Consider the following 19,247-nt stretch of genomic DNA (forward strand, 5'->3'; position numbering starts at 1 on the left):
ATATTTATCATTCAAAATTTGATTAATTATTTAATTAATCTTACAATATATTTTTTTCAAGTAGACAATTATTTATATACACTTTTTCCAATAAATAATTGTCAACACATCTTACCAATTACTAATATTCTAAAAATTAATAAAAACTTGATGAATTTCTGTGAAGAAAATTTGGATTCAATGTCTTTTTCTTTTTTTCTTCTCTTAATTTTCTCTCTTTACGCGTGAGATAACAAGCTGCTAACGACGATAGTCGCGAGCATCTTTGTTTGGGCGATTTCAGGCAGAAAGTTCCCTCACTTAGCATTCGTGCTTCGTCGTTAAAACGATGAGGTCTCCTGCACAAGGCGCGAAATAGCATCGAATAAAAAGCCGATACGCTTTTGTAGAACCGAGATGTGCCCGGTACGGCTGGTTATCGGAGTTTCCCGGTTCGCAGGCGCCCAACTGACGCGTGTAAGAAGACATTCTCAGCTTCATCGGCAAACCGAGAAACTTTTCGATTGCGCCTATCAAAGAGAATTTCTTTCTTTGATTTTATTATTGTCACAGCTTGTTGTCTATTGACGACTATCGAGTAAAGTAGACAACTAGTTTCGTCGCACATGAACGCTCTGCTTCCTCTCGAGAAATAAGAATTACTACAGATAAATCGGGATTCTCTTTTATTTTTATTTTATTTATATTTTATCGGATCTCTTTTGGTCTGATTATCAACGAATTTATGGACTTCGCAGAAAGAATTTGCGTAATAATATATTTCTCAATTCGTAATAATTATCCAATGGCGTGCTGTGGCTTGATAAGTTATTATCCTATAAAAGCGAACGATTTATTCATTTTATTCTCGCGAAAATCTTTATATCACGCGCGATCGCGAATGCACATAGTGCTCAATTGGCTGGTACGCGTACGTTGAAGTCGCGGGTGCAAAATTGAAATGCATATTTGAACGTTAATTTTAGATATCGCATTTAAATCTGAAATGGGTTCTAAAATCTACAAAATTAATATCCGCGTCTGCGAAAGTAATGTAAAGTTACGTCTGTGTTGTGCGAGCGCGGACAAGATTGGATTGTAATGTGAACGATGACGATAGAAAATGAACAAAACAGTTCGCCGCTATTTCCTGGCAGAACCATAAACCCAGCAAATTATCGGAAGAGGTTTGCTTTAGTATATAGTGAACACATCTTTTCCTTCCATAACTAAACTACCTATTTAAAAATTGATATTTCGAATTTGAAATGTAATTAAATTTAACAATAAAACTTGAAGCGTGTTAAATGACTTACATGACAGGAGGGAAGAGAAAATTGTTTAAAATAAAAGAAAATATCATTTTCTATTTTTTAAAAAAAGCGAGCGCTAATTCAGATACGTCTTTCATCGTTTTATAGTTTTATTTTTAAATTGGCAAATTTTATTTTTATTAATTTATTTTCTTAGCGTGTTCTTTTGTAAACGGTTTTACATTAGTTCGGTGAACGTAATTGTTATCTTGAGTACGCGAGTATCAATAAGAGAATAGTGGGAATAAATTTCTGTGGATTGCTATTCGCTCACGGTATTTCGCGTCGCAGTGCCACTCGCAATAATCGCTGTACTATTATAACGTAATAACGCCCTGCGCCATTACTTTAATACGGTATCCCGTCACCGAGGAGTTTTGCCATTCCGCAATTGCGCACGTAATGTCACAATATTGAACGGCTACTCCTTGACTGCTTTTTCAAGGTGCTGTTAGTTATTGGGGAATTACTTGGATTTTGATTTTCAACGGTGATCGAAGATCGATGTGTTGGAAATGACAAGAACGATTTCTATATGTATGAAAGAATTTTTCTCTATTTTTTGAAATTTAAGAAAATATAATATGTGAAAAAATATAAACCTTTCTTTTTGGATTTGCAAGATTTAAAAGAGAGAAATTTGAGAAAATTGAAGTCAAAGTGCAATGGAGCGAAAAAATATCAAACGGACATTCGCGTGAATTTACAGAGATATTGGAATCGGTGAATCAGCAGTATCTCTCGGATTGGTCGGTCTCCGATGATTACACACGATGGATATCGTATAACGACGATTCGATGATAATACTTTGATAGGAAACCGTCGCATGCGAAACATAAACGCGTATCACCACAGGAATTGTGTTTCATACCGGAGGAGAAATATTTACGTTGCTTATACAATTACATACGATATTTTCTGAGCTCTGAAACGTTCTCCACGATGGAAAATAAAAATTCATTTTTATGATAGTTCGAATGCAAAATAATCGCGAGTTCAATGATCGTACATCTCATGAAAAATAATTTGCTTTGCGCGTTTGATCGCGCCTCTCTGTTAGATAACACCGTGCTTGCTTTTATCGAGAAGAATCGCGCAAAAGAACTGAAACGAGAACACATCACGTGAAATATCCGTCACTATCCGACTATCTACTGGCCGGCTTAACAAAATTGATCCGTTAAAAATCTATGTACTCTTCTATCACACAGCAATGTTCGCGGTAATGATTCAATCCTCATCAATGATAACGCTGCCGCAAACGCACGTGCCGATTCTCATATTTCAGGAATATGTAGAAATTTGGTGAATATTTTAATTTTATATATCATCAAATATCATAGTAATCATCGGAAATCCGTCGCAAGATGAGAACGTGCGGCGCTACAATTCAGATTATTATTTTAATTTCTCTGAAAAGAAATGTAGCTTTATTTGGAATTATAACTTATCAATAGCTACGAACAAATGCATTATAATTTGCGCATGTGGCACGAACGGTCTGACCTACGAATAATTTATTACTTTCAGATTTATTTACGGATAACTTTGTCCTTTACTAATCAATAGTAAAAACGTATGTTTTGTACAATGTCTGTGAGCGATTATTTCTACCGTCTTTATAAAAATTCACATACGCGCATATATTATTGAAGCATAGTAGACAAAACCATATAGATCAAAGTTCAATTCGTAGCAATTACGCTGTTTCAATTAATATCTCTTTGCGTTGTCATTGTCTTAAATTGTGTGACTTTCATCGTGGCATCTCTGAAAGTTACTTTGTTTAACGAACTTGAATTCACATCAATTGTTGTTTATTTGAAACACACGTTTGTTGATACGCTGATATTGTTCGTCAATAACATTGGTCAACTCGTCTTTAACAATCTATCATACTAAATCATTCTCTAGATGGTCAATATTTGAATTAGTATTTTGTCACACAATTGTCTATAGAAACTATTAACTAGCGTACACGAGTTGAGTTCTGACATGAAACAAGGACTGAGATGGATCTATCTGAAAGGATTGTTAGAACATTTCTGCATGGACATTTATAAATATTTATAAAGTATGACCTGTGCTTTATCATTATGATTTATTATTCTTTCAAAATGTAAAATCGTATTGCTGTAATTATAATATTATATCAATCGTGAATACGATGGTAGCGTGAATGTAGAATATTTGAGATTGCTCGGAGAATGAAACAACACACGATATATTAATGAAGAAATCAATAGTTTTTACATAAAGTACTATTATAAAAAAGTAGAGTATTCATTTAGGACAAAAGATTATTAAAAAATTTATCTTATTGATTTTACATTTAAAACACATCTAAAACATATTATCTTAGGTTACACGTATCTTAGGTTATCGTTAATAATCGTTATGTAATTGTTAATACTGCATCTCGATGGAGATAGCATTAATTTTTATACATATAATTTTCTCATATTGATTTCTTTTTATTATTGTAAATCACATTTATTATTGTAAATATGCAGAACAATATTAATGTGTAGGAATTGAATTGCTTGTAGTATCGAAATCGCTTACAGAGACAAAGCAAAAAATTTGATTTTAATCAATCCAATCACGTGCGTTCGATACTTTTCTAATTTTTTGCCTACGTGTTATTAACATTTATATATGTACAATCATCTATGAAAAGGTCTTTACGACAAATTTTTTTTGCAAGATAGCAGTATTAGAAGCATAAATCGTAGAAATTTTTCATCGATGAACCAATACTTTCTTTCGTCGATACGCGTTTTTCTTATTCCGATATCCGGATTATCGGGGTTATCCGGGGTTAACCGGTCGCGTTGAATTTCCGAGAATTCGACCTGGATTTTGCTTGTTTAGCGCCGTAGTTTATTCGGAGAAACGCTCTCGAACAAAATATACCAAACGCTTACCTGACAAACATAGTGAAACGCTTGCCAGGCTTAATTAAACATCCGCGAGACAATTCGGAACGTGCCGGTTGAAAGATAATTAAACGGCTTTACAGAAGAGTAATGAGACGTCTGTTATGAAGAACAGCCAAATCAAGGAGGGAGTGTTCTTTTCCCAAGAGCCAACTCGAACGGCTAGCAAGATAAACATACAGTATCGAGACAAAGGAATCATTTTAATGTACGCAAATTTATATCGCAAATTTAAATTTTTCAGATCCAGATTAGTAACATTAGAACAAAGATTAGTAACATTTCATGTATAATTTATTGTTATCAGAAAGTCTGGATATATTCACGCGGCGAAAGCTAGATAACAAAAAAATTGATATTTGAGGAAATATTTATTGCTTACCGATTATAATAGCACATTATAATATGTTATATTCGTCATAATTCTTAACGATCAAAATCGTACACCGTGAGCTGTTCGAGCAGCATGACGTTCTTCGTGAGACGAAGACGACAATTATTCGGAGCTACGATAATGGCAATGCTCTTTACTGGCAGCACCCAGTACGTAGATAGGGTGGATGCGTACATTGACTGTTTGTGCCACCGTTTACGAGTCAGCCACCTGTGTGCAGGGTTGCAAAACCGTTTATTCAATGCCACCGTGCAGCGGTGGTGAAACCCGGAGCCACCGTTCCGAGTCGACGCTGAAATTAATAATCCCGCGTGACGAACGTTTACATCGAGGCAAGTGTAAAGGGCAGCAAGATAATATTTATTGCATTGCGCAAAATTACACGTCGCTACCTTGGAACTGATTGCTCTCTCTCTCTCTCTCTTTCTTTCACTCTCATATGAAAGATGCATTTCGTGAAAACAGAGGACCATTATGCATAAGCGATTATAAATGTGTTATATCGCGTTTACGCATAAATCTGAATCTGTGTTGCGGATTCTGTGATTTTATTAATGTGATATGTCGCTTACAGAGATCAAGATATTATTTGACAGTGACTTAAATTTCTAAAAAAGTTGGGGCGAGATTGATGATTATAGTTTTGTTGTTTTGGAATTGTCGATTGTTAAGATAACTTAAATTTATTATTCGAAAGTACCTTTTGATGATAAAACAAAATGCGTAACATTTGCAAAATATAGTGTTGAATCTTAAATTTATATATATATATATATTTGAAAAATATAAATCGATATAATTTTACAAATTTCGATAATAAATGCACGAAAATAATGTCTACGCGTTGATTCATACAGATGAGAACACAATGATTAAACTCATCAAAATTTTTTATTTCTGTTTCCTTATTACAAAATATTCGTCATTGTCGCAAACAATTTTCTTTCCACTTTTGGACACTTTTCAGCCTTCTACTATTATACGTAATATCTTTTTCATAATGCTGTCCGGTTTTGATATAGTTTAACAAAAGTAAATAGTTTTTCAACGGTATGCTACTTCTCTGCTATTTTCGGGGGAGGACAAAGAGGGAAGAAATTAATTCTGCTACACGTTCGCTCGCTTAGTTATCCAATTTCGTACGGTAGATATTCGCGTGTACACCCCAGGATATCCAGCACTCGCACATTGAGCGCCCCAGGACACGATCCCAATTTGGACACTGTTGTATACGAGTGGACCACCGGAATCTCCCTACGATATGAACAAATAAAACTTTTTCACTTTTGCATAGAAATCAATTTCTAAAAACTAATGCAAAGACAGAATAAAATGATTTTAATATGTGATGTTCATAATAATGATTATGTATTAAATTAATCTCCATCTAGTATTATTAAAAAATTATAAACAGAGACAAAAAAATTTTAATAGAACTTATACATATAGTAATAGAAGATAATAGAAAGATATAAAGAATAATAGAAAAAAAAAGCTGCAAAAATATATTATAATTAAAGGATTACTCGGGAATTGTTGATTAAAAGAAAATATTGATTGGATATGAGATATACCTGACAAGTGTCTTTTTCACCGATAGTGTAACCGGCGCACAGCATATTGGGTGTCACTATTCGATGACGAATGTATATCTTTTGGCAGACTTCTTGATCAATAATCGGAACCCTCAAGATTTGCAGTATTTTGGAACTCTCGCCATTCGGCTAAAATTGGCAACACGCTTGTATGTAGGCTACCAAATGTTTACCGAATATCTACCAGAAATTCCGTCAACATTTATCATGACGATCAACAAACAAATCTTGATATTTCTATATAGACAATTAATCCCGTCACTGCTGATGACGATGAACATTTAAGTTAATAATAAATAAATGCGAAAACAAAACAAAAGTTTATGAATACACAGAAAAAAACTCACCGATATTTTTCCCCAACCCGAAACAATTGCATTGCTACCAGTTTTAATGTTACTCGATGGTTTCGCCAAAGTAACAATTTTTGCGTTTTGACCCAAGGATAAAGGAGTGAGCAACTAAAAAAGTTCTACTTTAACAGTATATTGTGCGAAGTGAACCATAATTGGTTACATACTTTGATTAAAGCGACATCATAATCGTAAGTATCCTCATCATACCATTCATGGGGAATGATTGAAGAAATATCTGCGATAAGAGTACCTTCTTTATCGTGATAACTGCTAGCTACTCGGATTTTAAACAGCGATAATTTTCCACTATAATAAACATATTTAATGGGAGATTAAAAAAGAGATTATATATTAAGAACAAGAAATTGTGACACGTACCCATAAACGCAGTGTGCTGCTGTTAAAATCCATTGTTTGCTAATTATTGAACCTCCGCATACGAGTTTATTATCATAGTGAATAGAAACCTGCTCAAAATAATTTTCACAAGACGATAATAACACATGCATGAAAGAATTTTATTTGTTAGAAAATTATTTTTCAGAATATCTGATAATATATCAATATTGAGTTGCAGCAAATCTATATAATTACTCGAATATTGAGCCATATGATCATTGCGAAAGAATATTTTAATCGTAAACTGACCTGATATGGATGCTTATCGATAGTTGTAGACGTGCCTCCAATTATTCTAGGTCTAGGTTCTAAACATGAGGCGGAAACTATTAACGTCAGACAGAATATAATCAGCATGGTTACGGTTATTACGGTGACTTAGTTACTAACATATTGATTCGAAAATCAACTCACGGATTTACGGTTAATCGCGATAAGACAAATGACACTGTGATACCAAGATATGATATACGTCGATATTCTTAGAAATCATTCATAAGGTGCATTTTCAGCGTTGTTTAATTATTGATATATAATCGGAAAAAATCAGGAATAGATAAATTGTATTTGTAGATATAAAATTAAATATGCGATAAATTGTATTTGTAGATATAAAATTAAATATGCGATAAAATCTTTTAAATACATTTAAGATGGTAACAGAGTTATACGAGTTGCTCATATTTTATAATTATTTTTTATAATTTGAATAATTTGAATATTTTTTACACATCAATAAACGTTTAAAGCCTTTTTCTAAATAAGCTTTATATTTTAAGCTTTCAACATTATATTTCGATTTAGGCAATCAATTTTTTTTTTATTTTTACATATCACAAAACATGCAATTTTAGAGTGCAATATAGTGCAGTATAGTCTAATTTTTTTTCTATTTTTTACATTGCACGATATTCCAATATAAAATAAAAATATGTTCATAATGATATATGGATTGCAATATAAAAAAAAAACAGAAATTTTCAAACTTGCCTGAGGTAAATGCTTGAATTGTCCCCACATATGCTTGAGAGTTCATTCTATAGTTTTAAAATTATGTAGTAGCATAATATTAATCGTAATATTAAAAGCATATAAAATTAGAGACATATATAGATGTCTATTATTTAACATATAGTAACAGAGAGAAATAAGAATACATTAATTTAAAATTTATAGAGTTTGTAATTTCTAAACACTCTGTAATAGTCCAATTTTGATCCAATTTTTTTTATTTTAAAATTTAAACATTTATTTGAGAAGTTTAACAATACGACAATGCAGCGTCATACGGAGACATTAGAGAAGATTCGAAACAACAACTGAGTGTTCGCTGAGCGAACACAACATTACATGCAATTAGTAAGTTAATCATTTAATGATCGCATCCCCAATCGTGTTCAATCACGAAACAACAATCTCGCTTACGGAGATGTTGCTCGAATCTGAGAGAGAGAATGTTGCCCCCATGTACGCAAACTTCCTCTCGTAGGTTAACTCGTTGTAATCTGTTCGAAATTTCCAACTCGTGATACTTACTTAGTTTCTACCAAACATATAACACATACATGTATGAAATGTATACTGTCCGACACACAAACAATATGAGAGAAATATTCTACTGTCATACTTTTCAAAGTTATACTTGTTATATCTCTTATTGCAAGTCTGACAGATCCATTTTGTAAGCATCAACTTCAAGAGTGCAAATAGATAATAGAATCTTTGAGTTAATATAACTAAAAATTATATAACAAGTTGCGTAAGGCAGGTAATGTACATCCTATTATCGTCAAAACGTGTTTTTAATCAACACGTATAACGCATCGCGTTATCATTAGACACGAGTGTATGACCGCAATATTGATAAAATAATCCAGGGACAAAATATCTGTTACAACATTGATATTATAGTGAATGGAAAACAGCATTCAACTTTATAGCAGATTTTCCATTTTACGGAATTATTATTTGATGCACATTTTACTACGATAAAATTCTATTAATGTATTCACATAATGTTCTCTTTTTCGAAAGCCTGAGAGCAAAATATTAGATAGTTTTAAAACGTGCTTTTACTTACTCGATTTAATCAGAATATTTCTATTTTTACACTAATTAATTTCGCGCCAGTAAAATGTAATATCACATTCTACGGCAGATTGTATAAGGATTTGTGCGCACAATAGAATTAATCCTCAATTTTAAAATTATATTGTAGTATTCGCGTCCGTAGTTTCTATATATATTATTCTCCAAAAATTTAAAAATTATTTTTTTTACCAATGAATAAAAAAATAAAAAATAAAATTATAAATAAAAATTCTAATAATACTTCTTTATAATACTCGTTATACACATATAACGTAATATTATTTATGCATTCAATATGTGCGAAATTATGATCAACATACACATTTTCACTTTCCAGCTTTTATTAAAGTTCAACCATATTCTGCAACAAAACATGACGTTAAGTTGTGCAACATGACATTTATGTTTTTATTTTGCTCGCATAGTCTCAACGCTGATTCATTAGTAACATTACAATCGATCGTTACGATTTTTATGGATGATTTGGCTTTTAGAAAATGTGTTTTTTCATCTTTTTTTACATATTAAGAACAAATAATTATATAAATAAAAAAGTAACAAAAATAATAAAAATAAATTTTGTAAGTATAATAAAAAAGTGAGGCAATAAAATAATAGATAGAAAAAAACAATCTCAATAATATCAATTTTTTAAATTTGTAGACAATTAAAATTGTCAATAATCAAATTTCGTCATTGACAATTATTGACATTTATATATAGTCGTCCAATATAATTAATTGCGGTGGCAATAAATGATCATTATATTACTGATTGTAAAGCGTTAGAAAGCAATGACACGATATCTAATTAATTATGTAAAATGCTAATGCTATTCGTTTCAAACAGTGCTTTTACTCATAAAAAGATTGCGTATAATCATCTTTAAGCTGTGTGTAGCTTATTTAAGCATTGGAAAAAAAGAAGAAAAAGAAAGAGAGAGAGAGAGAGAGAGAGATACGCGCATCTGTCAAATAATTTTTCGTCTCTCGAGAGATGAAAAATAAGAAATAATGGGATACCGAATGGATAAACAAGTGTAGGAGCGAGGAAAAGCTTTTGTTTCTTTCTCCCTGTCTAGTTTTTGTCAGTGAATTGGCTTCGAGACGATAGAGCTGAAGAAAAAGAAAAAAAAAAAAAAAGACAGAAGAAAGAGAAAGAGAAATGTTACACAAGGATCCGCTTGTGAAAAAATATTAATCTCCGCACACAGATGAAAAGTATCGCTCGTTGTAGTGATTTTATTCTTATGCCGTTACGCAGACAGTTTTAAATATCGAGCAGTCGCGATCGAAAATTGGCGAGCTTTCCGGCGGCGATATTTTTCTCTACGCGGGATAACGGAAGGAACGGATAATATATTGCGACGACTCGTATCGATTTTTGCGCTTGCATATAGCGATCGTTGTAAGGGACTTGGGGCTGCAGCCGTCCTTCCTGAGGGGATATCCTCTATCGCTGCTATTCTCTGCCACGATAAAGAACCGATTAGAATTACTATACAAACACACACGTTGAATCGCTTCGAATTTTGTGCACACGTTTGTTTCTAGGACGATGGTGGAGGTCTATTGCAAAATGGCCATCTGATAGGAATAGTGTCTCTTGGGGATTCGATTGTGTAAAATTTGCTCACTCCGAAATATATGTACGCATGTATGTCGTTTGTACTTCACAATTAAAAATTAAAGAAAACAAAAGTTTCAGCTTTCTGATTTTCTTTCACATGAAAGAGCAAAACTTTTTATATTAACTTTTGCAAACTAATGAATTATAGATATTTTTTACTAAGAAAAGATTATATATATATATATATATATATATATATATATTTATATTTGTTTGTTTATAATTATTTGTTTATTTATTTATTGTTTTAAAATCATGTACACTTTTTTCTTTATTTATATTTAATAAAAAAAATATTTAATAAAGAAGTACAGTGTTTTTGTGTGTAAAACGTAGCTTATCTTGGCCGTATATTTATTATCAGATAATAAATTTTATCGTTCTTTTTTTATCTTAATGATGATTGCGCGAAAATAGATTAATGTGTCATTAGTGTTTTAATAAAGCCGCTAAAAAGATTTTAAGCGGCCGCTAATTAATTCCGTGCAATCGGACTCTCCGCGAGATGGAAATGAAAACTGTATGAATTTGTATAACTTTTATAAACCTCTTCTCTATTTAATTGGCGTGTACAAAATATCGACGATAATTTAACGACCAATCGCGGCGGCGTGTCGGAAGTTCCGTTTCCGAAACATGACAATTAAGTCACATTTGAAATCGGAAGTACAGAACATTCACTGCTAGCGCTTAAATTAAATGGCATGCTCGAGTATTCATGGACTTTATCAACAAATACGCTGCGCGCGGCAGATCGAAATAATTGATTGCTAGTCCGTCGCTGCTACGTTAAATCTATAAATATGTATCAAATATTGATGAAACCGCATAATATTTGAGTTCAAGTAATTGTTTATTTGCACTCAAACGACTATTTTTTTATCTTTTGAAGAGAGATACGTATAATATTTGTGCGATGCATAATATCTATATTTATATTATTATATATATATATATATATATATATATATATATATATATATATATATTTAATTAAAATAAAGGATTTTATATATATATATATATATATATATATATATATATATAAAATCCTTTATTTTAATTAAATTCATAATTACTATGATGAGATAAAATCTAACCGGAGATATTTCATTGTTGGAAATTAAATATCGAAGACTGCGTGTTTTAAAATTAGTACGCATTTAAGCTAATTTGCAAAATTTGATTTATTAATTGACATTATAATCTCTTATATAAACAATATTATAATTTGTGTATCATTAATTGGGATTAGGATGTAAAGATTTTACATGCTGCTTTAGTAAGCTCTACTAATAGATACCGGAGTTTACAAAGATCCAAGATAAGTAGCTGCTGATGCGAGTATAGACTCCCGGATGTGTTCTGATTTCGCATCCTAATCCGTAGGATAGAATGCCAATCAGCGTTTGCTCCGATACTAGAGGCGCGCCTAGATCACCCTGTAAACAATAATATCATGATGGTTTTGAACGCTAGAAGCTTCAATCATTTTAATTATTAGATATCAAGGTATTCAACGATAGTAATCTACCGTTGAAGATAGATTTAATAGATTAGATTAGATTAATTTAATCTAATTCAATAGTTTTCTAACTAAATTAGATTAGATTAATTTAATAGATTAGATTAATTGAGATTTAATAGATTACTATTGACAATCTCAGAAAACACCAAATATTGATTCTCTTTCTATTCTTATGTGAGTGTTTAAATTTTATTTATTTTTAAACATTTTTAAACATTTTTCAGAGAGTCTGCTCGTTTTATAATTTTTAGTGGCAATATATAACTGAAATAGAAAACTTCAAGTATTATCTATTAAATCTTACAAAATTTGTGTAAAATCTTAGTTTAACTCTGCGTAAATCGATTGTAAATATAATACAGTTTGTGTTACGGAGATACAATGTATCTACATAAAAATGCTTCCTTGTTCTAGTTTTCGAACATAGCAAATGTTGCAAAAAAACAAAAAATTTTTCTAGCCCGCGTGCAAGTCTCTTGGTATTTTGCTCGCGGTACATCGACGGCGCGTGGAAATTGCGTTCTCGAGTCAAGTGCCGCATTGTTCACTAATCTGGTGCATCCGACACCTGAACCAGCCGTGCGCATACTTGCGGAAAGACTATTGACTCTATCGACGTAATTGTATACTCGCGGCCGTGTACAATTGGAATTCGACCACCATCGACTGCTCTTAATTTACGCGCCTCGCATTTTCCACTGACCGTTGCTCCCCGTGAGATCATTATGAACGTAAGCTTGTATATCCGCTTGTATACCTAACGGAAACGTAGATGAGAATTACCATTAACACAAATCGCATACATAAATGCTAATTTTTCGTTATCTATTCTCCGCATTTTCTGTTGTAAAAGAAAATTTTTTAGTAATTCTAGCATCTCGCGTAATACTTTACCGGATCCATTGCGTCTGACATCCTGAGAACATGTACTCGACTCGACGGCACGTAAATGATGCATACACTGTACACGCGTGCCAAGTATCATGATGCGCGCCGACGAGGTCGAGGTTCTCTTCTCAGTGTCGGATACTTTCTCGAGTGTCACCTAGGATTGTCGCCGGTTTTGCGCGCGCGACGACGAGCTCTTCACGGATCATTGCGCCGCGAGTTGCGTCGCGTCATCCTCATCTTATGTTTATCTTACCTGACACGTTTCCGACGGGCGAGTCGCATTAACGGCGCATAGCATCTCCTTGGACAGCGGCTTGTAGCTCGGCATTTTCTCTTTGCACGTACGTTGATTTATGATAGCCACAGCGGCCGCTGAGAGCTGAGTCCTGCCCTGTAAATTTGGCACAGCTCGCACGTTTTTACGACACGTTTCTCGTTATTGCAACTTTGGTCAAGTCGGGGCTTACGAACGCGTGCGAACGTTTTGCGATAGTGTTTCGTAACGATTTACTTTGCTAACGAACGTGACTTTGAATAATGTCGCGCGCGCCAGTGTCAGTTAAAATTGTGTAGAAAGTTTGCATATCCGCGCTCGCTGTAAAAATCTCATTCTTTTAGCATCGAGACTTTTAAAACAAAAAGTTTAAAGTTTCACCGCGGAGGAACAATCTATGAGTTACGCATTTTTCGTAACATCTGGATACTTGGTCAAATGACAAAACGGCGGTTTTTTCGCGCACAGATGCTTGGGAAAATTTGAAAATAAAGCCGCGCGTGTTACTCGATATTTACCTGTTTCCAGCCAGTTACAACACAGCGTGTTCCATCGAGGTCTTGTTCAGTCTCATTCTCTGGAAGCCCGATAGGAAGTAACTTTTCTCCAAACTTTGCGGGATTTTTTAGCTACAGGATTGATAAATGTGAAAAGATAAAAGTTTATTATGATAAAGCAATGTCGTATGCACAATAACCAATGAAACATATATGCTGGATGTTTGCTCAGCGATTTAAAATACATACCTTTATCAATGCTATATCATTGAAGTATACATGCCTATCAAAATTTTCATGAATTACAATATTACTTATTTCTAAGACATGGCCGCATTGTGTGCAAGTATAAGAGGAACGTACGCGTACGGATACTGTCGACAATTTTGCCCTGTAAGATGCGGAAACATATCAAAAATATTATTTTCATAAAATCTCATAATTTGGAATTAATTGCAAAAATACATAATAAAAAAAAAAACAAAGGAAATAATTATTATTGAGAAAAGATTGATGCGTACAAATTTATGAAAAAAAGAATTTGTAAGAGACACCTGGTATATTATTATGTATTTTTCGCAGTAGAGCACGTACTTGAAAACACAGGATGCCGCAGTCATAATCCACGATTCGTGTATGAATGCGCCACTGCAGACATGTCGTTCGGCTATTTGGATCGATACCTATATTGAAATAACGAATTCTATCTGAAATCCGATTTATTCGAAAATAATAGCGGCTTACAGTCACTGCGCTGTACTGACTACCGATTAAAACCACATGTGAATGGCGTATAGTTTTATTTGTCAGCGAAACGCACGTTACTGCGAACCATGGTGTAAAAAAAAAAAGAAATAAATTTCTCTCACGTGGTATGGGTAATCCTCGATGTCCACATATTGATGGCTTTCGGTATTAACAACTATAATTACAATTTATATGAAAATAATTTGATTTGAAAAGTGCAAATATATGTAAAAATGTTTGACTCACTGTACACCAGAATGATGCAGAAGAATAAGATAAATTTCTTGGACATTCTTTTGCACTGATCAGTCATGACTAACGGCGCTTGTATAAAAAGATTTTGTCACCAAAACTTGCTTTCTGTTGAAGATAAAAGTTTAGTATCGCATTATCTATATCTAAAATCATTACAAAGCGTTATCATAAAAATGGAAAGAAAACATTGCACGATTAATTTAGGGTTACACATTAAAAGCATAAATCCATTACGAGATAATGTTTATGTGTCAATCTATATGGTATATATATAATATATAAATGATACCCTATCAATTGATTGATAATGGTATAATTATGTTAAGATTATGATAGCTAATTGAATATCTGCGGTACAATGAAAGAATAATCATAAGACATGTTTTATATTTTTAAACTAACGCTATATTTTTTTATCTTTGTGGTCTTTAATTAAAACGTTAAAGCTTGTTGTTGAATTACATATGTTATTTATAATATCGGTCATGTTATTTAATATTTATTTATAGCATTTCTTTTAATTTATTTATTTTTCAATTAATGTTATTGTAATTAAATAATATTATTATCATAACTTTTTTCAATTTGATCAAAGTTATTTAATATGACAGTTCATTGAATCCGTTTAACGACTTTGTTTTTAAATATTGCAAAAAAAAAATACATATATACAGAATATAGAAAAGTTTTTGCAACTATCTTTTATGTTTCTAATTTATTATACAAATTTGATATTTTACGCTTGCAAACTGCTAATAACATGCAATCTCAAGACATATGCAATTGTCAAAGATTAAATACCGCTCTTCCATTTTATCCACCAGCGAAGATTTGCGACGTTGGTGTAAACACCGGGATAAAATGGCTTAGAGCATTCGTATCCCCAGGATACGATTCCGTAGAGAGTGCCATTGACGGTGAGCGGCCCCCCCGAATCACCTTCACATGAATCTTTGCCACCCTGTATATAACCCGCGCAGATCATTCTGTCAGTGATGCTGCGATATTTTTTATATCTGTTTTGACATGTTGTTCTGTCTACGATTGGAAGCGACACTTTTCTTAATACGGGCGACATTTTTCCACCTGGCTAAAATAATATAATTGCAACTTTTATTATTCCAACTAATTAATATACCTATGATCGTAATAGGTCCATTAATAAACGATATTAGAATTATAAACGTGGTCGTATATCATTACATATATATAATAGACAATAATTATCTCTCCCCGCAAATCAGATATCAGTGAACGATACGATGCGAAAAATTCGTTTTCACTAAACGGCAGAGCAAAAAAAAAAACATTGAAATCCGATTAAATATAATTTAATAATACTCGCTTGCGTAATATGATATTTTTCATACACTCGTAACATGATTTAGTATCGTCGCGAATATCGACTTCGTTCGCGTATTGCAACACCGAATGCATCAATCGAATGCAGCGGTTCTGATTGCTGATACATGAGACAACATGAGATTCCCGATCGTTCTCATGGCTGAAAATCGCGCTCGATCGGGAAAGTTTATTGTCACTTAGCACCATCTGTTTTCCGCGACGTTCAGATAATGAGTCTATTCTCTGTGAACTCACCTTCACCATACCCCATCCAGTAACGTTCACCATAACACCATCCGCGAGTTCCTTTTCCGCCAGCTTCACTGGCTGCACCCTATCGTTAAATCTGATTTCGCCGTCGACCTGAAATGAAATTTCCAGAGCGTGCGAAAGCTACCGATGCTGTTATTGTCAGCTGTTGTATTGTCAGACCGTTAGTAAGTAAAGAGAGGAAAAAACACATATACACACGCACATAGAGAAAAAGAAAAAGAGGAGAGAGAAAAGAGAGAGAGCGAGAGAGATATTGATTACGTACTTCGAGAAGGGCAATATCGTAATCGATTGTCAAGTCATTGTAAGCTGGATGTCGAATAATCCTTTTAACTTTATAATAGACGCCTTCGTATTTGTTGTTACTTCCTGCGCTGAGGCTGTAATTGTTAGCCGATGATCTGCAACGAAACGAAACGCGCGTCAATATATATAAATACTGTGACAATAACTGCATGCTATATGCGAACCACGCTATGACAATATCGACAAAACGTTTACTGGTAAATGCGCGACCGCATTTGTAATAGCGAGACGGATGATCACGCAAACATGGCTACAATTTTCTAACTTGCACTGTGACAATATGCATCGGAATAAACTTGATGTGATATTTGATTTGCTTGCAAATAATCGAAAATTATATTCAGTTTATGACTGAAAACAAAATTAATTAAACAATTAATTAAAAAAGTTGGCTTAAAAATTTCTTTTCTATATTTGATTAGTTGGATTTTTTAATTTATTAGAATTTTTTTATTATACATTTTTTTAAAGATAATCAATTATAAATAATCCATATTGATACCGGTAGATGCATTTAGATGATTTTTAAACATTTAATAAATTTAACGATTTTTCAAAAAATTGCATTATTATGAAAAACTATAGTAAATAATTTATAGTTTACAATTTTATCTTTTTGTATCTATTTAAATCCATGAAGCATGGGAGCTTTGGTAAAGCTAAATATAAATTTGATAACGAATATAGTGATATTATATTTGGCACTTGATAAGAAATATTAACAATTAAGAGACTTTCTAAAGATAAGAAGAAAGATCATTATCCCAAACATATGTTATGTGAAGATTTTGTCTTGGGATGTGTGCGAGATAAAGTTTATATATTTATGAGAAGATAGAGTTTATATATTTATGAGAAGAGAAAAAGAAACGTATACCTTACACAATGAGCCGCAGAAACAATCCATTTATTACTGATGATGGTAGCTCCACAAATATGCAATGAATTTTGGAAAATCTCTTTCTGGAGGCTCAATTGATAAGGATGCTGGCTTATGTCAACTATCGTACCTTTTATGATCCGAGGGTCAAGAAAGAAAGCCGGTCGCAGGAAGGATGCTGTAATATTAAATTTGATGATAGAATTTGTCTTCTGGCCGTTTCAGCAAAAAAGTTAGCCCCAGAATGCGGCGAATACATAAATCACACTAGGATTCAATCGACTTTATTACGTGTAACGCTTTAGAATCTTTTGAACTTTTCTTTCTAAAATGGAACGTCTCAAGCATAATAGAAAATATGGCTAAGCAAATTCTGCCGTATTGATTTGATATTAATAATTAAAGCTTATTATTAAATAAAAAAGATTATGTTTTTACCCTATATAAAGATCCATTTATAAATATGGAAATATTAACTTTAACTTAAATAAACTTAGGCAAACAGATATGAGGAATTATGTATTATAAATATATTACACGTAATAGATATATATAAAAATTATTGGTCACTTCTACTTACCGAAACCAGCAATGAAAAGCAGATGAAAAATGAAATTTCGTAACATCTTACAAGTATACACAGACTAATGTCATATATGTACACGCACTGGCTTTTATATTGGGTTTCTCATCACGACAAACTCTTATCTTGTGACGACGCAAGTCGTTTTATTCGAGTGTCGTATAATATAACACAATTATAAAGTAAAGTAAAAAGTAAAATAACGCAGTTGTAAAGAGACGTCATATAAGAAATAACCGATAACAAAGTATTATCTTGATAAAATCGTAATAATATTGTACGGTAAAAAAAATAAAAAAAAAATATTCATATTTACGACTATTTTAATATAATAATAACTCAAACGAGAGAACATTTTTCTAAAATTATATAAATAAAATTATATTAATAAATATTTATTTAAAAAAATATTTATTTTATTTTATTGACGGGTAGACAATTTTATATTTTTCATGTTTCATTACTTCTTTTTTATATAATTATATTGTAACATATCACAGAAATGAAACAATAAAAAAAACTTGATAATCTTTTATTATTTTTGAATACCATACTCCTTTTAAACGTCATTTAATCATATCGATATCCAATTATAAACTATTTTATATATCGGTTTTTTTTCTGATTAATTATTTTATAATGCGCGATTTTCAGAAATCCGAGACCTGTAATGTAAAACAGACAGTATTTATATACTTGTAAGTAATTGACTGTAGAATTGTTTGCGCAAGTGTGTTCGATCGAGCTCTGATAAAGTCTTTATCTTACAAAAATTCGTATAATACATCAAAAAATTTCATAACTTGTAAAAACGAATTATAGGCCATAAATGACGGATAAAAATTATTGCAATCATTTCGATAAGATATCTGCTTTTTCTTACGCTTTTTATTATTTCCTATATGATACTATTTATTGTATATGTTAACATATATTTTAACTAATACTAGAATACTATAAACGCGCTACGCGC

General features: G+C 32.3%; 3 protein-coding genes across 6 annotated transcripts in view; 1 reads left to right on the plus strand and 2 right to left on the minus strand.

Annotated features, from left to right (window-relative positions):
* LOC126849949 (protein O-mannosyl-transferase TMTC1-like) overlaps positions 1–19,247 on the plus strand; it is a 211,732-nt gene that overhangs the window by 17,254 nt on the left and 175,231 nt on the right. The gene's annotated exons all lie outside the window — the stretch shown is intronic.
* On the minus strand, positions 5,499–7,403 carry LOC126851116 (trypsin-1-like). The gene is made up of 6 exons (XM_050594726.1): positions 7,226–7,403; positions 6,956–7,044; positions 6,742–6,883; positions 6,569–6,682; positions 6,201–6,350; positions 5,499–5,880 (listed from the first exon to the last, which is right to left on the minus strand). Exons 1-6 carry the CDS (start codon positions 7,331–7,333, stop codon positions 5,734–5,736), a joined length of 750 nt encoding a protein of 249 aa, XP_050450683.1. The 5' UTR covers positions 7,334–7,403; the 3' UTR covers positions 5,499–5,733.
* LOC126851081 (trypsin-1-like) lies at positions 11,866–18,360 on the minus strand. Of its 2 annotated transcripts, XM_050594683.1 has the most exons (8): positions 15,690–15,831; positions 14,880–14,993; positions 14,756–14,808; positions 14,481–14,569; positions 14,136–14,277; positions 13,908–14,018; positions 13,369–13,506; positions 11,866–12,138 (listed from the first exon to the last, which is right to left on the minus strand). In XM_050594683.1, the coding sequence occupies exons 2-8, from the start codon at positions 14,944–14,946 to the stop codon at positions 11,989–11,991; spliced, it is 750 nt and encodes a 249-aa protein (XP_050450640.1). In that variant the 5' UTR covers positions 14,947–14,993; positions 15,690–15,831; the 3' UTR covers positions 11,866–11,988. The 2 variants fall into 2 exon arrangements, 1 of the variants encoding a protein (XP_050450640.1); XR_007687636.1 differs by lacking the exons at positions 11,866–12,138; positions 13,369–13,506; positions 13,908–14,018; positions 14,136–14,277; positions 14,481–14,569 and adding exons at positions 16,488–16,595; positions 16,771–16,906; positions 17,689–17,869; positions 18,272–18,360 and having other exon boundaries at positions 14,765–14,808; positions 15,690–15,978.

Source organism: Cataglyphis hispanica, chromosome 1 (assembly GCF_021464435.1).
Source record: "Cataglyphis hispanica isolate Lineage 1 chromosome 1, ULB_Chis1_1.0, whole genome shotgun sequence".
In the NCBI taxonomy this organism is placed as follows: domain Eukaryota; kingdom Metazoa; phylum Arthropoda; class Insecta; order Hymenoptera; family Formicidae; genus Cataglyphis; species Cataglyphis hispanica.